The sequence below is a fragment of the Dipteris shenzhenensis genome, chromosome 28 (assembly GCF_047967505.1).
Source record: "Dipteris shenzhenensis isolate YYH24624 ecotype China chromosome 28, Dip_SZ_1.0, whole genome shotgun sequence".
NCBI lineage: Eukaryota > Viridiplantae > Streptophyta > Polypodiopsida > Gleicheniales > Dipteridaceae > Dipteris > Dipteris shenzhenensis.
In genome coordinates, this window is record NC_141623.1 from 12,315,430 (window position 1) to 12,338,490 (window position 23,061).

Below are 23,061 nucleotides of genomic sequence, written 5' to 3' on the forward strand. Positions count from 1 at the left end.
AACCACTTCGTTAAATAGCTTTACTAAGATCAGAGCTAGGGTAATAAGTCCATTTGCAATGTGCTCAATGCGCATAGCTCCTCATGATCTTTCGCTTAGCCATTGTGTAGTTTTAGGGTTGTGTGTTTGATATCACTGATGGTAAATAGTGAAGAAGAGACTCAACCAACCTATGAAAATAAAACCCTTTGTGAAGAAGAAATTTCCAAGAGAAATATAAAAAAATTTAAACAATCAATAATTTGATAAATTGAAATTTGAAAGATGATTCATGATTCAAATTTCATACTTATTAAGAACCAAGAAAATGTAGCCAAAGTGTGTCTTCGAAGGTCTCACAAGCTTCCACTTGCTCTCCCTTCTAATTTGGGCCATTGCATGTGGCTTACGAGTGATGTAAGTCAGTAATTGTATTGCTTTTTCGACACCCAAGGCATCTTTCCAATATCCTCCATCATCAAGTCAAGAGGGTGTGAAGCACAAGGAGTCCATACTATCTTGGGATACTTCTCCTAAAGGAGACTTCCCATTCTCCTGCAGTTGGAGCCATTGTTGGTGATGACTTGCACCACATTGTCTTCACCAACCTCCTTGATGGCTGCCTTAATATGACCCCATATCCACCATCCGGTGATGTGAAGGCCGACATGTGAAGCATCAACCACCCTTAAGAAGATGCTGCCCACAGAACAAGTGATTAAATATTAATCATACGTCTCCTCTTTGTGTCACTCCATCTTCTCGAAGACTATGCTGCATCCATACAGACTCCCTTCCATGTCTTTCAGAATTAATCCCACCTGCTTCTTCAAATGTGTGGTGAGGAGAGTCTCATAACTAGTAGGTGGAAGGGATGGTGCTCCTGCTCTACCAGTAGCTTCAAGTGCATGTTAAAACTTGTTGTAGGTAGGAGTCCTTGCAACATTAAATGGAATATTGCAAGCATAGAAGAATTGCTCATCTGCAATTTCGGCCTCTTGCTTCAGACTTGGTGCCTAAGCAGCTTGTATAGGAGCAACTCTTGGAGTGACAGCTGTTGGACACATGTCGTCTTGGTAAGATGCCGTGGAGGATCTGATGGCATAGTGAACATCCCAACTGACATGGATGTTGATGGAGTGGTGCCATGTAGAGGCTTAGCAGAGACACTCCCATGCACACGTGATGTCGATGTAGATGGGCCTCCCTCCTGCTGTGAGTGAGACACATTGGAACTCTCCACATTCTTGGTATTTGACGAGGATGATGTGACGGTTTCCTCAATGCTCAATTTATGTTACTCAATCAACACCTTAGCTTGAAGAACCTGATATGTGACCACATGATGGAGGTGTCGAATCTTAAATTTGGTAGAGATACCACCTCCATATGCCAAGAAGATCCCCTCTGCAATGGCATGGCAAGGACCTTTGCCTTGGACGCCCTCCCATAAGAAATGCGCTCGAACTCGAGGGGCAGATCCCGTCAATGTGTCACTACAAAACTTGCATACTGACCTCCTTGTGTCAGATGTGTCATATCTCTTCATATGCCACACATCTCGCCTTGTGCTCTCAACGACATGTCTCGAGGCCATGGTATGGATAATGGGATGAAGAAGGGCTTGGAAGTTTAAGTGTTGGACATGGAATGTAAGTAGAGGATAGAGAGGAGAGAGGTTGGAGAAAGAAAGAAAGAATATTAATGTTTGCGTGAAGCAAAGTTCCCCAAAAGAGAAAGAAACTCATACAAGCCACAAAGGGCTGGAGCAAAGGGCGCGCTAAGACTCTTGCTGAGTACTATGCTAAAATAAAGAGCTCAATTGCTCAAGCAAAATCAAGTAAAAAACATATATAAAACATATCATGCGCTATTTGGGGTAGGCTGCAGCAGCAAGACCGAGAGGATTTGGCGCCAAAAACAAGGTGAAACAGTCCCGTTGCAATAGTTTTGTACCAGAGCTTGTCGGCCGAGGCAAATACGTTTGTGACCTTTTTTGGTCACACTGCCATGCACCCAATAGCTGGAATCGGCAGCGTTTCTGTGACCTTTTTTGGTCACAGTGCCATGCACCCAATAGCTGGACTCGTATCCACATATGTTGTGCATGCTCCTCTCTCCGTATCACTGATATAAGTGGTCTTAGATGTGATCTGAAATGTGATCCAAAGAGAACTGCTACTCCTCACGAGCCTCGTATCCCACTGTCTCTCATCTCTTTCCTATATGCTGACTCCCCAATGTATCCTCTCACTGTGGTCAGCCTCCTCTCTAGACTCTCATGTGTCGCAGTGTAGAGAATCATGTCTCTGTGTGGGTCAGACTAGAGAGTACCATTACAATTCCACACTGCCTGCTGTTCTTGTAGATGTCATCCTCCTAGTGTTGTGGCTATGGAGAGGGGGCTCAGGGTCCCATGTCATACGATGGCATGTACTATAAACTAGATAAAAGCTGTAGGAATGGCAAAGGATTTGGGCTGCACACCTTGTCTCTCTCATGTAGCTGTAAATTCATGATGCTCATCAATGGAGTAGCTATCTTTGAGAAGTGCTTGTTATGTCATTATTTGAGGTATGGGACGTGTAACAATAGCCTCAACCTTTTCTAGATCCATTTCTTGCTCTTCCTTGGATATCACAAACTTGCAAAATTCACTCTTCTCTAAGTTGATGTATAATCGATTTTCCCTTTATTTTTGCATCACCTTCTCCACATGATTTTGTACATCACCATTCTCCACATGCATGAGGTGCTTAAGTGACTTGCTATAAATCAAGATCTCATCTAAATATAATGAACAATTTATCAAAAAAAGCCTTAACACTTAATTAATCAATTTGATGAAGGATTTAAGTGCATTGGAGTGAGAAAATGGCATAACCATCCACCCACATAACATCCTTCTTTCATTCGCTATCTTTGTGAGAATAGATGTCAACACCTTGTTTGTGGACTGTAGTCTAGACCAAATTGTAAACCCAACTACTTAGAATTGCAACCACATCCAAGGATTGCAATCAAACAATAGACACGTTCGAGGTGTTTGTCTTGTGGGTTATGGTCTACGACTAAGGGCATGTGTGTCCTAGGTCTCGTGACCTCAGACACACCAATGCAGCACATTTTTGCTTATGCATTTTTATGCAGTTTACTGTAGTGCTGCTGCTGCTGCTCTCTCTCTCTCTCTCTCTCTCTTCTTTTCCGGACCCGTCTTCACCATGAGACCCGCGATGCGTGCACGCCTGAGCAGAGGATATGCTTCATTGGCTAGGCTAGAAAGACAGTGCTTCTGCTCTCACTTTGAGGATCCACGGACCAAAAGGGTTGCTTTTTGACTCCTTGGTTTGCCTAGTAGGGATGTATGCCAGTCCATGTTGGGGGCCAAACTTGGCGGATACAGAGTCGGCCAAGGTGGAGCGGCTACAGGTTCTCATGTTATCACAGATGATCCGTGGTAAGCCATCCGTCCCTTACCAGATCATTCAGGCGGAGTTTGGGTCACCCCCATTACAGCTAGATGTTGCATTTCAGGTCATCACATATCTGTACCAAGTCAGGGAGTATGGGGATTACACATCCGGGCGTAGCAGGGTACCATGGCTAGCATTGTCTTCTTCTATGGCACTTGCAGCAGGGGGAACCAGAGGTGCTGGTATGCATGCACAGAGAGATGGTTTGCAGGACTCGGGCTCCACATGGACAGGCTGCCTCCTTTCCAGTACAGCATGGATGCTCCTTTTTCTCCCCTCCTATCACACGAGGTCAACCAGGTTATCCGTGAGGATCTACTATAGCTACACACGTTCCAACTAGGTACTATAGCTACACACATTCCAGACCTAGTTGGGCCCAAGTGATCTTCCAGTGAAGCTGGGCTTATACAGAGATCGCTTCTTACATATCACAGTCGAGGGTTTCGTTGATCCACCAGGATACACGCAAATTCACCTACCCCACTCGCTAAGGATCTCTCTTGGGCAGTTCCGGGTCTCTTCACATAGACTTCGTATTAAGAGCGACAGAGTGGAGTGGTTACCCAAGGAGAGGCGCATATGCACACGATGTGACATCAGGAGGTTGAGAGAGAGGAGCATTTCATATTTAGGTGTCCTGTCTACTATGAGATCCGAGGGCGTTTCTACTGCCTCTTCAGAGATAGTTATGGAGTTTTGGCTCGTTTCCTCTCCTACCTAGACGAGCGATGTTTGGCTGCTTTCATTCATGAGGTGCTCAGACATCGCGATAGGATACTTCGAGCACGGAGACAGGCGCATACTTCCTCCTCGACTGATACTTCTCACAGCTCTATCATGGAGTTCTTTCAGCTAGATCACATAGACCCCCATGAGGCGAGGCCTCGACATGATCGTGACCCGGACCCTGTGACCCGATAGCTCAGATAGAGGGTTGACTCACATATCATACTTGGGGACATCCCCTCCTTGTTTAGGGTCGGAGCCCGATCGACGGGGATCACAGTGGCCCTGGTCAGACGCAGAGCTACGATCAGGAGACGTACCAGGACTGCACCCTTGGGGCGACAACGCTCTATTGCTGACCTCATGCCTCCACTTCCACAGCCCCATCCATCCTGATGTCCTACTGCTGTTGATGATGATGATGGTTATGATGATGTCGACGATGATGCTGATATATATATATATATATATATATAGTCGAGATATGACTATGTTGTACTTGGGATTTAGGATTGTCATTTTGCATTTTCTGCATTTGTGCATTGGTATGGATGCTCGTTTAGTAGCTCCACTACCACAGCTCATTGTATCAGGTTTTTCACAGTCTCATAGACCCATCGGTCTTCCGAAGACTTCAATTAACTCTCTCTCTCTCTCTCTCTGTGTGTGTGTGTGTGTGTGTGTGTGTCTCTGGTGAAGTGTGATCAGGTAAACCTGGAAGGTCCAAATAGTTCAAATAGTTTCTATTGCCTACTTAGTAGCGTGATGGGACATAACCATTTTAGTCATTCTTTTGTTGATTCTTTGCTTGGATTCCATAAGGCTGGGTGGCTAATTGCACGTTTACTTATGGATTTTGCCTTGTGAGTTTTCAGTGTGGCTTTTATGATGCACGACAGCCTGATTATCATCTATGGGATGGTTTTCTAAAAAGAGATACATGTTTAAGATTGCATTTAATATCTTGTTGTTGTGGGAAAATGAAACGTTAGGTTTCTGCCTGTCTTCGAGTTTTTAATTAGAGCTACGTGGGTAATTTCTTGTTTTGCTGGTTTTTGCAGATGAGAGGTGACCCTTTGCATCCTGCTGTTTATGGAGCTTCCAATGGATCTGGGGGTTATAATATGCCAGGAACTGGCACAGGGTCTTACTATTGAAAGTGAGTGCATCTTGCTCTTCAGCTTTGCAAGGCAAGGTATTGTTGTGGGCAGGGAGTCTGCATTTTTACTTCCCAACTGCTTTTGTTGGATATGCAGTCCTCTTATAGGTAGGTGTGAAGCTGGAGTCTGTTTCCACAAGTCAGATCTTGTGGTGTCCCTAGTCTGCGTGATTATAGTCTTACAAGCTTTTCTCTTAGAACACGGCTACTGCCACTGGAACTGAAGTCATTGCAGATAACTTGCCCTTATATGCGTCTATTCTTGATACAGATTGAACTTTTCTTGGATGGAATTTTACAGAATTTACTGGCCCAAAATCAGTTTTGAAGGTCAGGGCTAGTTACACCTATTGTGGTACTGCTCTAGACAGACAAGCTAATGGAAGGGAAAAGTGGAAGCTGGAATTTTGAAGCACTGGGATGCCAAGGAAAGAAGATGGCTAGATTCCTGTCTCTCCAGAGGCTTTAGATTGGATGTTTCATCTGTGGCTATAATCCGTCCGTCTGTAAACAGAACTGTCAACTCAAACACAGCAATGTCTACTAATTCTAGTGACGGCAACCGTTGAGCATGCACACTCCTGAATCAGGAAGAGGGTTGATGATTATATAACTTATTGTAACCAACTCAGTTATTTTGTCTGCATTCTGATAGACTTGGAGTGAAGCAACAGGGTTGCATTTTTGTCCCACTTATGAATCAATGAAAATCTTCTAGATCTTTGAATGACTTAGGCCAGTCTTTCTGTAATAGTACGAAATATAGTTATAAGATGCTAATATATGGTCATTTGAAAATGTCACAAAACTTGTGATCATACAATCTTTGAAATATCCTGAAATAATTTTGAGAAAGGCATTGTTGATGAAACTGAGTCGCTCAGTCACAATTGCTATTTGGCCACATGAACCTTACTGGACTCTTTGTAGTCATCATGATCAGCCTTTCAACCCAGGTTCGTCACAGTAGCCGTGATCAGAAGCCCCTTTATATTGAGTTATTTGGGTTAGTGAGGACACCTTTGCTTTGATTTATGTTACTTAATCTTAATGGCATATCCTCCATTGTTTTAATTGTACCCAGTTGAGTTGATCAAAGTCTTAGATTAGAACATCATCATCTGATGATTGTTCTTATGGCTTTACTATCTTGTTGAACTAAGCTTGGTGTTTCATTAGAAACAAGGGTCATGCTTGTAAATGCTGAAGGGTCGAATGCATTTGATGTTAATTACATGTTATGTTATTGACTCTTCAGCAGCTAGTTAGTAACAGTATGCAATAGCATCCTGCTTCAATCTTGGCAGGCCGGTGGATGCTGCGACACTTTTCCCAGTAGTTTGGATCACAATTGGAGATCCAGTGGGCTAAGGATTCCGCAGTATATGCTTGCATATTCAGGTTTTGAACATCTGAGCAAATCCCTCTGGAATCTTGTATTTCCTTGTTTTCGGTATGGATGAGGCCTCTATTTGTGAGTGCATTTGGGTACGTGTCAGGGTTTGCAAAAGTTCCAAAAAATTTTGTATCTTGATTTTAGTTTGCTTTTGGCAGTTAACTTGTGTCTCTCAGCTCAGTAGGTCTGAAACTATTGCAGTAAATGAATAGCTTCAAACCTGTGGGCTCTACTGTCAACATTACACGCATCCAATGGTAAATCTCGGTGCAATCAAACTATCTTTTTTTCTTGCGTGTGCTATGCTTTGCTTTTATTTCCCTAGCCTTTTTTTCTAGCTCTGGTGTTGGATGTCATACTTGCCATTGGGCTTTTGTACATGCATAGGTTATTGCCCCTTAGGCATGCACGTTTTTTTAAATCCACCATTGGATCATTGCTTAATTTTCTCTCCTTTCAGGTTGCTGCAGCCTCTTGGTAGTTGTTCAAAGCAATTATTAGTGTAATGGAAGTAGCTGGCCAGATTGTTGGCATTGTATTCTTTCCTTTTTGATTTCTTTGCTTCTAAAAGGTAGCACTTACATTTTTGAGAAGCTTATAGTGAGCCCATAACTTGCATTTGTTTCAAAGGACTTCATTGTTCTGGTAATGATTAGTGTTAGTACACTGATTTATCAGTTAATAATATATGACAAGCTGGGGCCCAAAGTGATTGGAGATTGTGGCAGATTGGAAGACGTGATATCAAGCAGTATTTCTTGCATTGGCTATATGGTTGAGAGAAATGGAGTAAGCATAAGTGTGTGCATGTGTGTGTTCTCACCCAATCACCAACACTATTTAAGCCGAGGAATAAGGCTGAGTTAGTTTCATCCCATCGTATGTTCAAATGCTGGCTGGTTTGAGTTAAATAATGCTTCAAAAGTTTGTGTGCTTTTATGCACTGAGGCATAAAAGCATCCACAAACTTTAGACCAAATTATATTATTCATATTCCTAAATATTTGTGGGCATTCCTGCCATGGTTTGGTTTGATGGTCAAAGCCGCTGTCTCACATGTTAGCTTGCTCAACTTGTTCTATAGAAAGGGTCTGACTAATCTTGTGTATCTGAGCAGCTAATTTTCTTGGAGCGGTTTTGGAAATGAAATCTGTGTAAGCTCATTCCAGTTTCGACTCAGAGTGCTTTCATGCTGGGGCACATTGCCAATTCCTTTCAGGTGAGCTAGTTCTGGTCTGCAGATACCATGCAAGGATCTTTTTTGTGTTTTACGAACTTGTGGCGGTACCTTTTGAATGATTTCAATGAGCTTTTGACGTTTATAGGGGAGTTCCTATGTAGCAATGCTTAGCTTTCCCCAGTATTCCCTTGTTAGAGGAAGAGCAACAGAGAGGATTCAGCATCATAGTAGGGCTTTTGTAACTGTTGTTTAGAGGGGAAAAAAGAATTTAGCAGAGATTAATATGCACATCACTTTGGAATCCTCTGGCACTGGCACATCCTCCTTGGTGGGGGAAATGCAGAGAACATTCAACAAACATATTTCTGTTATTTGTCAGCCTTAATGCTTCATGGCCCACCTTAGCTCGTTCCTCCTCCAAAGATGGCTTCATCTGTGTAAGCCATGCTTGAAAAGAAGCCAAGTTTATTAAACTCCTCATCAGAAAGTCTATCTCTAGGGTTTATAGCCTAAACACATATTGAATCCAGATCCGTAAAGGATTCTTTATCAAACCAAACTAAGTTTATTCATGACTTGAATGCTTCAAATGATGACAAGGCATTCTCCACAAGGTACTCCTTTTACATAACAAGGCTCTGGGTTATAGAGCAGTGAGCTGTGGGATGCTCTTCTGAAACTGGCCTTCAGTTAACTGAAGGGCAGTAAACCGTAACTATCTTAGCATTCACACCTTCTACAGCCACGTTGCATCATTCCCAATCACTTCCATTAATTAACTGCCAATGAAAAACACTTAGAAATAAACTGAGAATAACTGGATGGAGGCTAGAATGCACCTGCTCAATGATAGACCCTTGTACTGATGATTTGTGTAGTTTCTCTGTCAAGCCAGACCTTGGCTTCAGGGCATCAAACTCAAGTACACCACTAGATCCCAAGTGCCAGGGCAAAACTAAGGCATTCCTCAGAAACTGAAACCAACTGTGAGGGACAAGGCATCCGTACACTTCCCAAAATGCTCAAGCACCCTCAAGGCATCCAAATGCAATACACTGCCCCTCTGGCACTCTCCCAGGCACACCCTTTGTAATTGAGTGTTTGCATAAGCTGTAAGGTCCAGAGGAATCTCCAAACAACAAATGCACTGCAAGGAACTTGAAATTGCGAAAGGAAAACAAAGGGGAAATCAAAACGACTGTACCTGCTGTCCGTGGAAGAGGGCAAGCTCTGCTCTCGCACCTTTCCTCTGTCGAGGACCCCAGCAGGTTGCATGTGACTTCCAACCACAGGTAGAGAAGAGAAAGAGAAAGAAGTTAGAGAAATAAAGGAACTGGAAGCTGAGAAGAAAGAGTGGTGAGGCTCAGGGGTGTAGGAATCAAAAGCAAAAGCCAAGCTATTCTGCCAAGGCTGAGTCCTACCAAAAGCTTGCAACTGGACCCAAACAGCAACCAACAGCTCCAAAACGGTGCAGCAGTAGCAGCAGCCTACGAATGGCTGCCCTTACGATTCGTACGGATTTCCGTATGTGTTAAATGCAGGTCCGTACGGCGATGGCCACAACTAAGGCCCTCAAAACGTCCATACAGCCGTCAAAACTCATCGGGATGCGTGCGCCACAATCGTACGGTTCCGTACGATGCGTTGGGAAAAGAGCCTAGGTTCAAACGTTGGAGATGGTTGGTAGGTGGGATGTATGTGAGGTTGCCACATGGCACCTCATTAATGATCTAACCCACCCTACCAATGACGCACTTGATAGTTGAATCCCCTTGGGCCCAACTTTTGGACCCCTCTGAGAATGCCTTAGTTTTACCCTTGGTCCTAGTGGGTGCACCTAAAATGTGCCCCTAGGGACTTCTAAGAAATCGACACTTCCTTTAGGGTAATCCTAAGAAATCGACACTTCTAAAATGTGCCCCTAGGGACTTCTAAGAAATCGACACCTAAAATGTGCCCCTAGGGACTTCTAAGGAATCGACACTTCCTTTAGGCCAATCCCAACGGCCAAACTTTGTCCACGGGCGTAGCTACACATGATTTTTCACGTCCTCGTGACATACCCCCTTCTTAAGGCAGCAAACAAACTCAACTGTACGGAGCAGTACGGGGCTGGATGAGGCCTATTGGAGCAGCAAAAGAGGCTGCCATGAGGCAGGGGCGTGCCTTTATATAGGCTGGGCCCTTGCCTTGATTGGAGGGCCAAGGCCCTAGAAGAGTGGGCCCAAAAGGCCCCAGGTTGTGAGCCCTTATAGGGCTGGACCAGCCACAGACTGGTCGGCCAGTTTGCTGCAGGCTGGTTGGTTTTTTGCCAAGCCCCTTGGGGCCTATAAAAGGAGGGCCTCCAGCCCTCATTCATCATCATTTGAGCAGCCCTCTGACAGCAGACAGGAGCAGCAAGTAGGCTAGCCTGTTGGGATATCTCAAGGTGTATGCCTCAGGCACACCTTATGTTTCTATGTGTGAGTGCTAGAGGCACAGTTAGGTGCCCACAAGCACAGTTAGGTGGTGGAAGAGCCACATAGGATGATTGAGAGAATCTAGGAGCAGATTGAGGAGATGATTGTGGAGCTCTGAAGTCATCAGTGATGTCAGTGAGCATGTATGAGGTGCCTACTTAAGGACCTCACTCTTCTTCATTCTACAACCAAGTAATGCAAGTATTCTGAGTTTGTGTCCACTCTTTGCTTTCCTTTCAGTTCTCCAACATGGTATCAGAGCCCTTTGATCCCCCTTGAGCCCATTTCTGCCACATCATCATCTTCTTCTTCATCTTCTTCTTCACCATCTCTCCCTCTTCTTCCCCAAACTTGCTTAAGCCTGTTCTCCTCCGGTTCTCGACCATTTCCCACGCCCTTCCTGCTGGAGATCCACCTTGTTGGGGCGAATTTCTGGCTGCAAGGAATTGAAGTATCTCCACCTTTGCTGGTCGCCATTGTACGATTTTCGTCGATTTCTCTTCCTGCGTTTTCTCTGCGCCTGCTCCTTCTTTCTCTAATTCCTTTCAGGGGAAGCTTCTCCATACCTTGGGCTACCTTGTGCTGAAATCTGAGCAGCAATGGCTGCATATTGAAGGAGAAAACAGAGAAAAACCAGTCAACTTTGTTGAAGGAAGAGAAGGCGACCTGACCCGTTTTTGCGCCTCTTCTTCCCAGAGGATCTACTGTGGTATACCAGCTTTCTTTGCCTCAGAAAGCCCCCTTTCTTTTGCTTTGAAGAGTGAGCTATAAGCCCTCCAAGTTCAGCTCTCTAGTTTTGACAGTTTTAACAAGCTTTTGAAGATGATGCTACATAAAATGCTACTCTAGCATTTCTGGTCTTTTGAAGTTTTCAATAACTTCAGTACAAGTGTTGCTTCAGTTTTGTTTTGACTTGCTAGACCTGGTTTTGATTGGAAAGTGTTTATTTCACCCACTTCTATGAAGCATGTAAGAAGAAGCATCATTGTTTGAAATCTGGTCACTATTCTGTGCTACATCAAGTGCTGATATTTTGGAAGTCTTTCAGTTATTTTTGCCTTGTAAGAGAGATAGACACTGCCCAATATCTGGGTTAGACCCTCTCATGGCTACTCTATTTAATCTCGAGAAGTTCAATGGAAAAGGCTTCCACACATGGCAGATGAAGGTGAAATTTGCATTGATGAGGGAGAACTTATGGGGACTTGTCAAACCTACTTCTACCGCTTCTTCTACGGCCTCCAATGCTGGAGAAACCTCAACACCGACACAACCGGCAAGGGATCCAGCTAGAGAAGAAAAAGCATATGGTATCATTGCTCTTGCATTAGGAGATGATTATATTCACCATATCTCTGACTTGGAGTCTCCTTCGGAAGCTTGGCAGAAGCTTGACATGATTTTTGGTGCTAGCTCTCACATCTCTAAACTATCACTTAAATCTTTCTTTGAATTGAAGATGGCTAGTGGTACTACTTTGGCAGCTCATGTTAACTATATGCGGAGTCTTATGACTCAGCTTGCTTCTATCAACTCTCCTATTACTCCAGATGATGCTATGGCAGTGTTACTTAAGAGCATGCCTGAAGATTATGATCACATAGTTAGCACTTTGAAAAATCTTCCTAATCCTAATCTTGAAGGTATTATCTCTGCTCTCCAAGAAGAAGAAAGGCATATGGAGCTCAGGAAAGGCAATGACACTGCTTATGCTATAAAAGTCCAGAAGGGCAAGTATACTCCTTGCAATCACTGTGGAAAGACAAATCACCTTTCAAAGGACTGCTTCAAAATTAATCCATGCAAGCACTGTGGCAAGAACAACCATAATGAGAAGTTTTGCAAAGCCAAAGCAAAGACATAAAATGCAAATCTACTTACAGTTCATGAGCCTCCACAAGATGAGGCATCCTTTGAAGATTATGCATTTTAAGACATCTCTATGTATGCTCCAGATCTCTCTTTTTATGTCAAGGTACTCAGCCTGGATAGTCCTCCAAAATGAATGAAATAAACTATTGTTTTGTGTGTAAACACCTCTGGTCACCTTATGATGTAGGCCATGTGTATGTTTTGCTCCATGGTACCTCCTGCAGACATTGTGTGCATGTACATGCAGGGGAGATAACCATTGGAAAGTCTTTTTGTATCCCTTTTTGTTTACCTTACACCCAAGGGAACCCTTGCTAGCATGAGAACCTAGCCATAGATTTATCCTTGACCACCATGAGATGGCATGAGAAACTATGAGACTAGATGTATCCTTGACATAGCCTGAGGCATTCCCTTGAGGGGGGGTTTGTTGGGATATCTCAAGGTGTATGCCTCAGGCACACCTTATGTTTCTATGTGTGAGTGCTAGAGGCACAGTTAGGTGCCCACAAGCACAGTTAGGTGGTGGAAGAGCCACATAGGATGATTGAGAGAATCTAGGAGCAGATTGAGGAGATGATTGTGGAGCTCTGAAGTCATCAGTGATGTCAGTGAGCATGTATGAGGTGCCTACTTAAGGACCTCACTCTTCTTCATTCTACAACCAAGTAATGCAAGTATTCTGAGTTTGTGTCCACTCTTTGCTTTCCTTTCAGTTCTCCAACATAGCCTTGGGCCTATCCATAGGAGGTAAAGGTGACCCTGAAGGAGCTGCAGACTGAGCTTGAGTGGCAGCCCACCTAGGCTGGTTTCCAGACAGCAAGGTGGAGAAGATCTTTGGACGGAAAGTCTACTTATGCTCAAGGTGGAGCACGTGGGCTCGAGTCTAGAGATAGCCAGCAGATAGGAGAAGTACCTTGTGGTAAGATCAGAGGACCACACCATTGGTGGGACTCTGGATCTATCTCTTTTGTATTGTGTCCATAGCTTTGGACGGAAATATATTATTTTGGTGGTTTCTCTATCTGGCTGGTTCATTGTCTATTGATGAGTCTGCACACCTCTGTTGGGTCATTTCTAACAATGACTAATACACTCATCATAGAGGTTCCACGGCAGAAATATTGTTAATAACTAGTACCTCGGGTGAGACCTATAGTGTCACCAAGCAACCTCTAGATATCCCGTGAGCTGTCTGTATCATGAGGGAGCGGAGGTGCTACCTCCCTCTCGAGCATCATGTAATGCTCCAGACCCTTGCTCTGCTGAGCCTGAATGAGCCTGTACTGCAATTCAGCAGTCACTAGCCCGAGCATTGCAAAAACAAAATTTGCGCATACGTGGAAGAGCCAAGCAAAATCACCTTCTCCTACAACAAATTTCTTTCCAGAAGTTGGCTTTGATACCAGTTGACACGGCCACGATCACTCTTGACCTGCACACATGCACCATCAAGCGACTGCAATATGCATTGAGTGCCGGAATTGTAACTAAACCTAATTTGGAGTCCAAGGAATCCGATTGATGACACTTTTTTCTAAAGAGTCGCCATGAAACCACCATTTTGCGACCTTTGAAAGTGGTAGAAACTCTCTAATGACAGCTGGAACTTATCCAATATGAGGCATTGGTGGACAACTTGGAGGGTAATTGCTATTAGCTAAACAAGGTAGTGTGCATTGCAATTGGTGATAATCAAGGTAATCTTACCATTCTAGGAAAGAAGTTTTTATGTACTTGACTTATTATTCTTAGTAAGATTTGTTTAATAAAGTGTCTTTGGAGTTCAATGCATTTCATGATATACCTGATATCTAGTGCATAGCTTACAGTGGAATAGCATGGCTGATGTTCAACTTCAAAGTTCTCAAGGCATAATCGAGAGCTGAAAGGTTGGAAAAGTACTTAGGGTTTACCTTATGGTGTATAAATCCTTTTATCTTTGTTTGTTCTAAAAGATTGTGTGGGTTTTGGAATGGCATTGGTAGGTTTGTCTTTTTTATGGCCTCTCTTTTTTGCTTGCTTGTTCTTTTGTTCACTGTTGCTAGAGTTTGGGAGCTATATTAGTATGATAATTTCAGCTGAAATAGTTTGGCAGTATCAACAAGGGGAATAATTAGGGTCTCTCTCATTTTATGTCTATGCAACACTTTGAATAATGGTTGAAACTTGCATGAAGAGAGAATTTCTGAGTCTTTTTCGTTTACTTTGTATGCAGCTCTTTGACTAAATGATTCAAAAGTCAGAATGAAGGGGAGTGCAATTGAATTCTTAGGTTCGTGTTGTTATGCTTTTTCTTAAGAAGGTTTTCAAGCTGTTTTCTCTTGGTTCTCGTCTATTTCTTTGTCTCAACATGTGACGTTCTTGTTATTGTTGAAAAATATTTAATCTTTACTTTAAAACTAAAATAATACAAAATCAGAAAGCTATAAAAAATTACCATTCAAAATTCACACTCAGCTTAATCTTAAAGACATGAGTTGAAAGAGTGTTCTAAAAAGGAAAACTTTGCAAAAGGGCATTGCATAGGATCCACCTCCCCCATGACAGTTTGTTGGCTCCATGATTCATTTCTATATTACTATTTTAGAAATACAATGATATCCATACGAAGTACACAACAGACCCTAGATTAGTCTAAAATAAATACATGTGTAGTAAGGAGTGTGTTCTTGAAATCGGCACCCAAGGCAAGGGTTAGCTAGGCCCAAGCTAGAATGCCAACCCTCTCAGCCATGTTTTGGGGGAACATCCAAATGTGGAAATGCATCAACCATCTTATATTTCTGTAAGAGCATCAAGCTGCCATAGTTGACATGCCTAAACCTGGCATGCCACAACTTTGCATCATGCATGGCAGAGGTAGAAGTAGAAGCAAACAAGCATGTTGTGACTGCTCCTCAAAACTATCAAGCTGAAATAGTCCACCGTAGATCGTACCATACATTGCCAAGGCGTACTCATTATCACTGTGCACTTAGTATCAAAAAATGACATGATATCCTCTTTTTGTGGAAAGGGGAGCACAAAGCAAATTCTTCTTCATCCCAAGAGCAAACAAAACATCATGAAGGTGGAGATTAGAACCATCAACGGTTGTGAGCAAGATATGCTAATGGGATAAAAAACATTGTTGGCATAAGAAACTTTCGTGCCAACATGAGTAGAAGAATTTTTTTAAACAAGTCCTTGGACGCTATGTAAAATGCCATATTTCAGGAGGCTCATTAGCATTGGAATGTGAAGAATCTGCAACGCGATGCTAGAGTCTTTATTTTTATCCTTTGCAATGCTCTTTGGGCATTAATTGATGTGGTGCCCTGGCTCTTTGTAGTAATGGCATTTGCCCTTTTCTTAGGCTTATTGGCATCCTTCTTGTCCTTTCTAGATGGCTATCCTATATCATTCTTTGGTTAAAAACCTACAAGCTCGTACATTGCTTTCAAAGTGTCCCATGCATTTTAAGAGGTCTGGCAGGACCTGATATGAGGTACAATGGACCTCTTCACTGAAATTGCAATCAAAGACAAGGCTTGTGCATCGCTTGCATCCTATCTTCTCTGATGTGATGTTGGTTGGTAGGTTCCTGGCCTCGGGATTGCTGCCCACCAGGGCTAGTACCTTCATTAGCTCCTTGTCGCAGAGGATTGCCAGGAGTTATAGCTCAAGGATGGACATTATCACCTGTCACAAAAGGGTTGTCGACCACCTCGTGTCCAATTCAGCCCAACTCATCATTAAAGTTGACTTTGATACCCACTTTACTGTGTAACTTGCAACGTCGAATCTCACTCATAACTAACAAGTTACAAGATCCATGATTAAAAACATAAGACAGAAAGCAATCATCATCATTATCTATTATATCCACACCAAAATTTTGAAAGGTTGAAGAATTAGAAAGTTGAACTGGAAATACACTATATGGCATAGGTAAATCATGTAAGTTTTTGTTTCTATATTTATGACATGGTATCATAGTTAGTTCATGAGTCAGACGTGGAAGAGCTGAGAAAGGTCATTGTAGGATTGACAAATCAGCACGGGAGTGGAAGATAAGGTCAACTTGGAGGGTGTGCTTCAAGAGAAGTAAGGTGAGTAAATTGTACTATCTGCTAGTCTATTTTTAGGATCAAATGGCTTTACGAGTTACCAAACTTTGGGGAAAATGGCAAGCAGCACCCCATGTTTTCTCTGGAGGACAACGCTTGGGAGATATTTCCTAGCATCACAGCCTGGAACATTTGGGCAGCATGGTGCAGCCTTTTGATGGGGGTTTGTCCTTTCACCACTCTTGTCACATATGGCTGGATGTTATTGGTACAAGTTGCAGCTCTACAAATAGCTGCAATTTGGGTTGATCAGTGCTGTGTACGTCTTTTCCTTAGTTGTTTGTTTCTGTGATTTTGCTGGTTCCAAGCATCCCTGGCCTTTTTGTATCATGTGTCATATGGCATCCCTATACTCCTTTTGAGAAAGTGAGGGTTGTTCTTTTAATGTCCTTATTAATTGCCATTCTAATGCTCAAAGCGTGCTCCATTGTTTGTTGTCCACACCTTTAGGCTTAATTACTTCACCCGTTGGGTGCCTTTTGTTTGTACTAACTATGACCTCTCAGGATAGCACTGCAACAGTATTGTGCCTTGTTTGAAGTACTCTTGGAAGGGAAGGGGGGGGATATCATACCAAAGAGTGTGTTGATGTGTAGTACTAGGAGATCTAGTACTAGTTCATGTGTGAGAGTCATGTGTGAGTGCCACGTGTCACTATGGGACTTATCCCATATGCACTTGGTGCTAGTGTGTGTGTGTATAGCCTATATAAGGCTTGTACTTGTCGTGTCATACTTGATGAATGAACGAAAGCCTTCATTATGTCTTCGTTTGAGTATCACTTCTTCACTCCCTAGCCTCTCTCTCTCTCTCTCTCTCTCTCAGAGAGACACACACACACACCATGTTTCTAACATGGTATCAGAGCTGGAGCTTTCCCTCCACTCATTTTCGCCTCAGGTTACTTTCATTCCTGTCTCTTTTCAGCTGCCTTCTACCCGTTTAGGGTTTCTGCACATCCGCCTTCTTTGCTGCCCCCTTTTGCCTCTGTTTTGGAGCTTCTTGTGTTCATTTTTGCCCATTTAGCCTCTCCACAGCCTGCTGGTCAACACACATTCCAAGAGACGACTGCACGTGTGGATTTTTGAGCCTTTTTGGAGTTCCATTCCGTTTTAAGGGTTTTCAGGCTGTTACAGCAGAATTTGACCATTACTGAGCATTCATTGCATTTTTTCCTCACCTCGGAGGCATTTTCGTGGAGCTGCTCTTGCATTTTCAAAGTGTTTTGGGATTGCTGCTGCAGAACCGCCTTCAACAGAGCTGTTTTCGGGGCTGCTCCTAGCCTCTAACTCCTCTAGAGTAGGCGATCTTTGGCCTGGTGACCTGCTGGTGCATTTTGGTCCACCTATACCTCTATTACAGCATCTCTGTATAGCTTAGAGCTGGGCTACTGAAGCACTTCACTCATTTCGAGATATATCATTGCATTTGGTGCCTTTTCCAGCTATCTTGTTTAGGACCTGCTACAGCACCTAGAGCAGTCCTCACGCCCACAAGTGCTCTTTCCTTGGCTCATTTCTGCACTTCAGGGTATTTTCTTGCTGTTATTTCACTCAGTTTTATATTTCCAAGAGTAATCTTGCTGCTTTTCCATTAGGCTTTACATTTTGGAACCCTCAAGTCTTTCTCAAGCTGCTGATTTATTTCAGAGCCCTAGACAAGTTCCTGTATTGGCTGGTTATCCATTTCAGCTTGCTGGCTTTGCTCCCTCACATTGATACTATGGAGCCTCGTCCTCGTGGTGAAGACACATCAGCACCACTTTCAAGTAGGGATGAACAGCATGACAAAGCACCGGTGCTTATTGGTGCGAGGTTGGTCAACAAATTGCTTCATCAACTCGACCTCACTACTTCAGCCAAGGAGAGCTTAGACAAGCTCAAGAATATTTATGCTACATCAACTGGACCTGAGAAGGAAGCTTCATCTGTTGTGTTGCATGATCTATTCCTCTCTGAGGAGGTAGATGATGCTTAGCCCTATGTGTGTTTTTGTTCAGTCAATAAAGTTTCAGAGCCTTGTTGTCCCTCTAAAATGAATGTATTTAGAGTCAATAAGAGGTACCTGCCTTGGGTTGTCCCCCAAAAATGGTTGTATGATTTTTTACTTTGGTATTATGGTATTGACCATCCAGTTCAGACGAAGGGGGGGTGACGAGTGATGGTTTGCCCTTGCTGGTCGCAAGCTGACTGAGAAGTCACTATCACACGGGAGGTGTTGGATAGTTGGACTTGCTCTTTGCAATAAGACGGTGGAGGGGGGATCGGTCTATTCTTTGCGTGTTTGGTCCCACACTCTTTGCTCTGAAGGAGGGTGTTGGAGATATCATAGCCAAAGAGTGTGTTGATGTGATGTGTTGGTGTGTAGTACTGGGAGATCTAGTACTAGTTCATGTGTGTGTGAGTGCCACGTGTCACTATGTGTCATACTTGGTGAATGAATGAAAGCCTTCATTATGTCTTCGTTTGAGTATCACTTCTTCACTCCCTAGGCTCTCTCTCTCTCTCTCTCTCTCTCTCAATCACTCACACCATGTTTCTAACAAGAGGGAGGTTTAGGGTGTATGTTTTTGAGAGAGTGGGGGGGGGGGGCGGAATGAGCATTTGGATCTTGGATTTTGTTTTTTTTTGGGGGGGGGGGGTGGGTACGAGATCCCCATGAACCGGGGGGGGGGGGCAGGGCTCTTGGTTGTCGCCCAACCGCGAAGACCTTGCTGTGGTGTGGTCTGCAAAATTATAGCAGTCTCCTGAGTGGCCCATCTATGCTGAATAATCTTGATTTGGGAGTTGCATTCTGCTAGTGTGGCTGGTGATAGTGTAACACACATGGGGGCTGTTGTACCTTTCTTGCTACTACCACCCGTGTGGCATGAGGCCAGAAAGGACGATTTTCCTGGCCTTTTTTTGGGTGACATAAGGTGCCCTAAGTCTCCATTTTATATTCAACATCTCGTGTTGTCTTGTATCTTTGCATTATATGCATCTGCTTGTCCTCTGATTTAAATACTTTTACTTGACGTTTGATTTCCATGTTTTCTGTATTCTTTTCTCGTGCATTATTTTGCTTCGTATTTGCTGTTTTGAGCTTAGATCAGCCTGTCAATCTGGTTTTGTGTTCTTTCCACTCCATACATTTTCTTCCAAGCGAGGGCCCTATTCTGGGCCTATGTTGAAGGGTGGTGATTTTGTGGGAAAGTGATTTGAAACGCGTGTCGCCAAGATGGACAAGGAAGTGAAATATAGTCAGCTATTCCTTTATCGTCAAAAGAAGTAAAACGGAGAGTTCCAACCATGGGGGCATGTGAAGCAATAGGGGGGAGAAGATTCGATGAGGCAAAGTCAACCACAATATATTGTGATAAATCGATCAGTCCTAGGCATGGGCAGTTATTTGCTCTGGGTTTTGCAAGCAGTGCATCATGGCTACCGTGGTCCACTTACAGCCAGAAGACCTATGGTACTGCATTCATTCTGCATCCCAGTAGAGTTTATCCATTTTGTGTTCTGAAATAACTATGCCTGGATCGAATGAGGCTTCAGCCTGACTGGTTTGATATGCGTGATCACCCCTGCTTACATTGACAGGCCCAATCTGAATTTTTACTGTTGAACAGTATTCAGATCCTTCTGTTGTTGGACTATTGGTCAAACTCATTTTTTCATAGCCAGCCTTATAGCTTTTCTGTCATTACATATGTTCACTCCCAAGATATCTCTGGCCAAGGGGAATTCCAGTACGTTGTAATAATTTCATATTGATGCTATGCTATTTAGAGTCTGAAATACTAGTGCCTAGTATGAGATCGGTCCAGCACAGTTTTCTGGCCTGGGTTTGTCCACAAGTCTCAACACTTGAGTATGTATAAACAGGCAGAGGTCACTTTATTAGTGGCTGCCATACACTGGCTGCTGAGAACCACAGCTGGCATTTAATCTTCCTTTTTCTGCATTGCAGATTTTTCCTTATTTCCAAAGTTGCACGGATATGTTTTCTGATTTGACTAGTTCAATCTGAAAGCCAGAATTTTCTTATGACAACTATACCTATATTAGCAGAGATATTGATGTCTCCACATACGTGACCTTTGCTTTTTATGGAAGTGGTATCCTGTGTTACCGTAGTAGAAGGCATTGTGTGAACTACAGCCAGATATGATGTAGCACATACAGTTTATTCTTTTCATTAGGTGCACTTGCTTATGCTCCGGAGCAGCTTGTCCTTGTTTGTTCCTGAACATGAAGCTTCTTTTCTTCTGCAAAGCTAGAATACACCCAAGTCGTGGTCGTTTCAAATCCCACATGCTGCAAATCATATCAAAGCTATGGAGCTCTTGCGTGAGCTTGCAAAATCATTCAAAACGAGAAATTGGAAACAAGAGAGGCTTCCCTGTGTTAATGCTAAGAGTGTGGTTCTGACTGGGGGACTGTCTTGCATTTGGCGGAATTGGAAAGTATACGATTGCGTATACAAAACCAATTTTTATTTTGACTTCTTTGGAAGTTGTCAGTGTTTGTCTCGTTTAAGATTTTAAATGCACTGGACTTCAGCTTTATTTCTCTCTTTGCAAGACATACATAACAGCCTATTTCAAAAGCATGCGTAGTTCCCTCGCTTTTATTAGATGGTATCCAAGATACTGGTCTAGTCTCTTAAATTCTCCCCTCTGCTTTTATTAGTTTGATGCTGATCTGGCCTCTTAGATTCACCTTTCTGCAAGACTGACTTACACAGTTTGCAGAGCATTGAGACATCTCTCGACTGCTGACAGTCAGAATTTCTCAACAGAAAATCTTTGCTAAGCTTGTTGCAACATCATTCCAACGTAATACTGCTCCTACCTATTTAAGCATGTTTGTTGTATGATCTTATATAAGCTCGTTTATTATGTAATTCCTTCTGCTTTTATTGGTGTCTCCAAGATGCAGTAGTCTACTGCCTTATCATACTGTATTGCTGTTAAGGTCAAAAAGTAAGGAATTCACAAGACCATGGCAACCTTAGAAGGCATTCATATGGGGCCTTTTTTCATGCACGGACAAAGCTCTCTCTCTCTCTCTCTCTCTCTCTCTCTCTCTCTCTCTCTCTCTCTTTCAAGTATAGCTTGTTGCGAGGGTATGCATTTTTTAATTGTCAATTACTTGAATAGCATGTACTTACCAGACTGAAAAATCTGTAGGAAATCAAGGTGTTTTTCCCTTAACCCAAAGCAGATTATAAGTGGGTCTAGTTATGCATGGTGCATTGTTTTTGGGTCTAGTTGTGCATGGTGCATTGCATTTAATATACTAATCTTTTTTGATGGGGTTACTTTTGATTTAGAATGCTTTTTCACTAAAGTACTTGTAGAAAGATGGTTCCGCATAAAATTTATGCTTGTTTTGTGTGACGTACTATGAAATCATATCAAAATTATGGACGTTTTTTCTGAAGTATCAATTACTAGTTTAGAGGCTTAATAGAATTGAAATCTTCGTCATTTCTTGTCAATGGACCTATGATATATATTCAAGCCATAAAGCATGCCAAGATTCTAAAATATATTAAGGCCTTGTTGTACGGGGTGTTACGAACGTTGTGGACCCAAGGTCCTTCATTTGTTATTAATGCTTGATCCTTGTGAAATCTAATGTACAACTCCTAGAGCATTTGCACAAGGAAATCCAATTCTCTTGCATTCTTTATGAAAATAGTCGGTCCTTTTGGTCTATGCTCTTTGAGCTATTTGCTTGACATGATCATTGGCACCTTTCGTGGCATAGCATGTTGGTAAACCTCAACATATGCAAGCATAGGTCTTGCAAGCTCCTGGTTATTTGAAGTTTTTTTTCTTCACCAAGAAAATTTGCATATCCTTCCTATAATCATAAACTCTTGTTTCAACATTCTCATAGTATCAATGTAGGATTTGCTCTATCCGATTTGAAGTGTTTTATACATGTACTTCACCTTGGTACTCTTTGTGATGGCTTTGGCTTGGGAATATTTTTATTGATAGTGTAACATAAATCTTACACGTTGATTGTGATACATCAATGAACCAATAATATGATTGAACTATTTCTCTCCTCCTATTAATTTTAGATTTTGTTCCATGGGTTTACTTTCCGGAAGTTGCTTAGAAATTTGAGTACTTGCACATAAAATAACATTACTTAGTATTTTGCCAACATCCCGTGTATGTTGGTTATTGATGCTAGCAGATTGAAGAACGTTTTGTCTTGTTAAGTTGATTGGTCTCCGATCACACATCTTTTCCCATCAAAGAGAAGATTCTTGTTGAGTTTAAGAACATACAGGGCAATAAATTTCTTTCTTGTAAAATTATCCATAGGCACCAAATGTCGATGTCAGATTTGCTTGGAAGAGAACCTTTCAAAGACCTATTATGTAACATGGATTGAAAAACAATGGCCTAATTGTTAAAAAAACCCTCATTGTGGTGTGTCACATGAAATGATGCTTTGCTATGACTATCGTTTGTCTTGCCATGCATTATCATTTTATATCTTGTAGATTATAGTTGCATGTAGCCTATGAGTTCATTTGTGGAATATACTAGTTCCTAGACTTTTCATCCATGCATTCAATTGTTTTGTGCATGGTTTCTCCATCCTAATTATTATTGTCATTCGATTATTCTCATGGAGAGTGGCCATGATCTTGTCTAACCATGGCCTTTATCTCCATGCTTTTCTTTAATTG

General features: G+C 42.6%; 1 protein-coding gene across 5 annotated transcripts in view; it reads left to right on the forward strand.

Moving 5' to 3' along the window:
- LOC147883178 (uncharacterized) overlaps window positions 1-22,782 on the forward strand; it is a 62,999-nt gene extending 40,217 nt beyond the window's left edge. For 2 of the 5 annotated variants that reach the window (XM_087399320.1, XM_087399321.1), the window contains 2 exons: window positions 5,243-5,340; window positions 5,612-6,211. In XM_087399320.1, the coding sequence (XP_087255446.1) occupies window positions 5,243-5,338 (96 nt within the window). In that variant the 3' untranslated portion in view covers window positions 5,339-5,340; window positions 5,612-6,211. Of the gene's footprint in view, window positions 1-5,242; window positions 5,341-5,611; window positions 6,212-6,647; window positions 6,742-6,894; window positions 6,994-7,853; window positions 7,953-14,465; window positions 14,523-22,559 lie in introns of those variants that run through there. The other 3 variants (XR_015543764.1, XR_015543765.1, XM_087399322.1) reach the window with 3 other exon arrangements.
- Window positions 22,783-23,061: the final 279 nt, after the last annotated feature.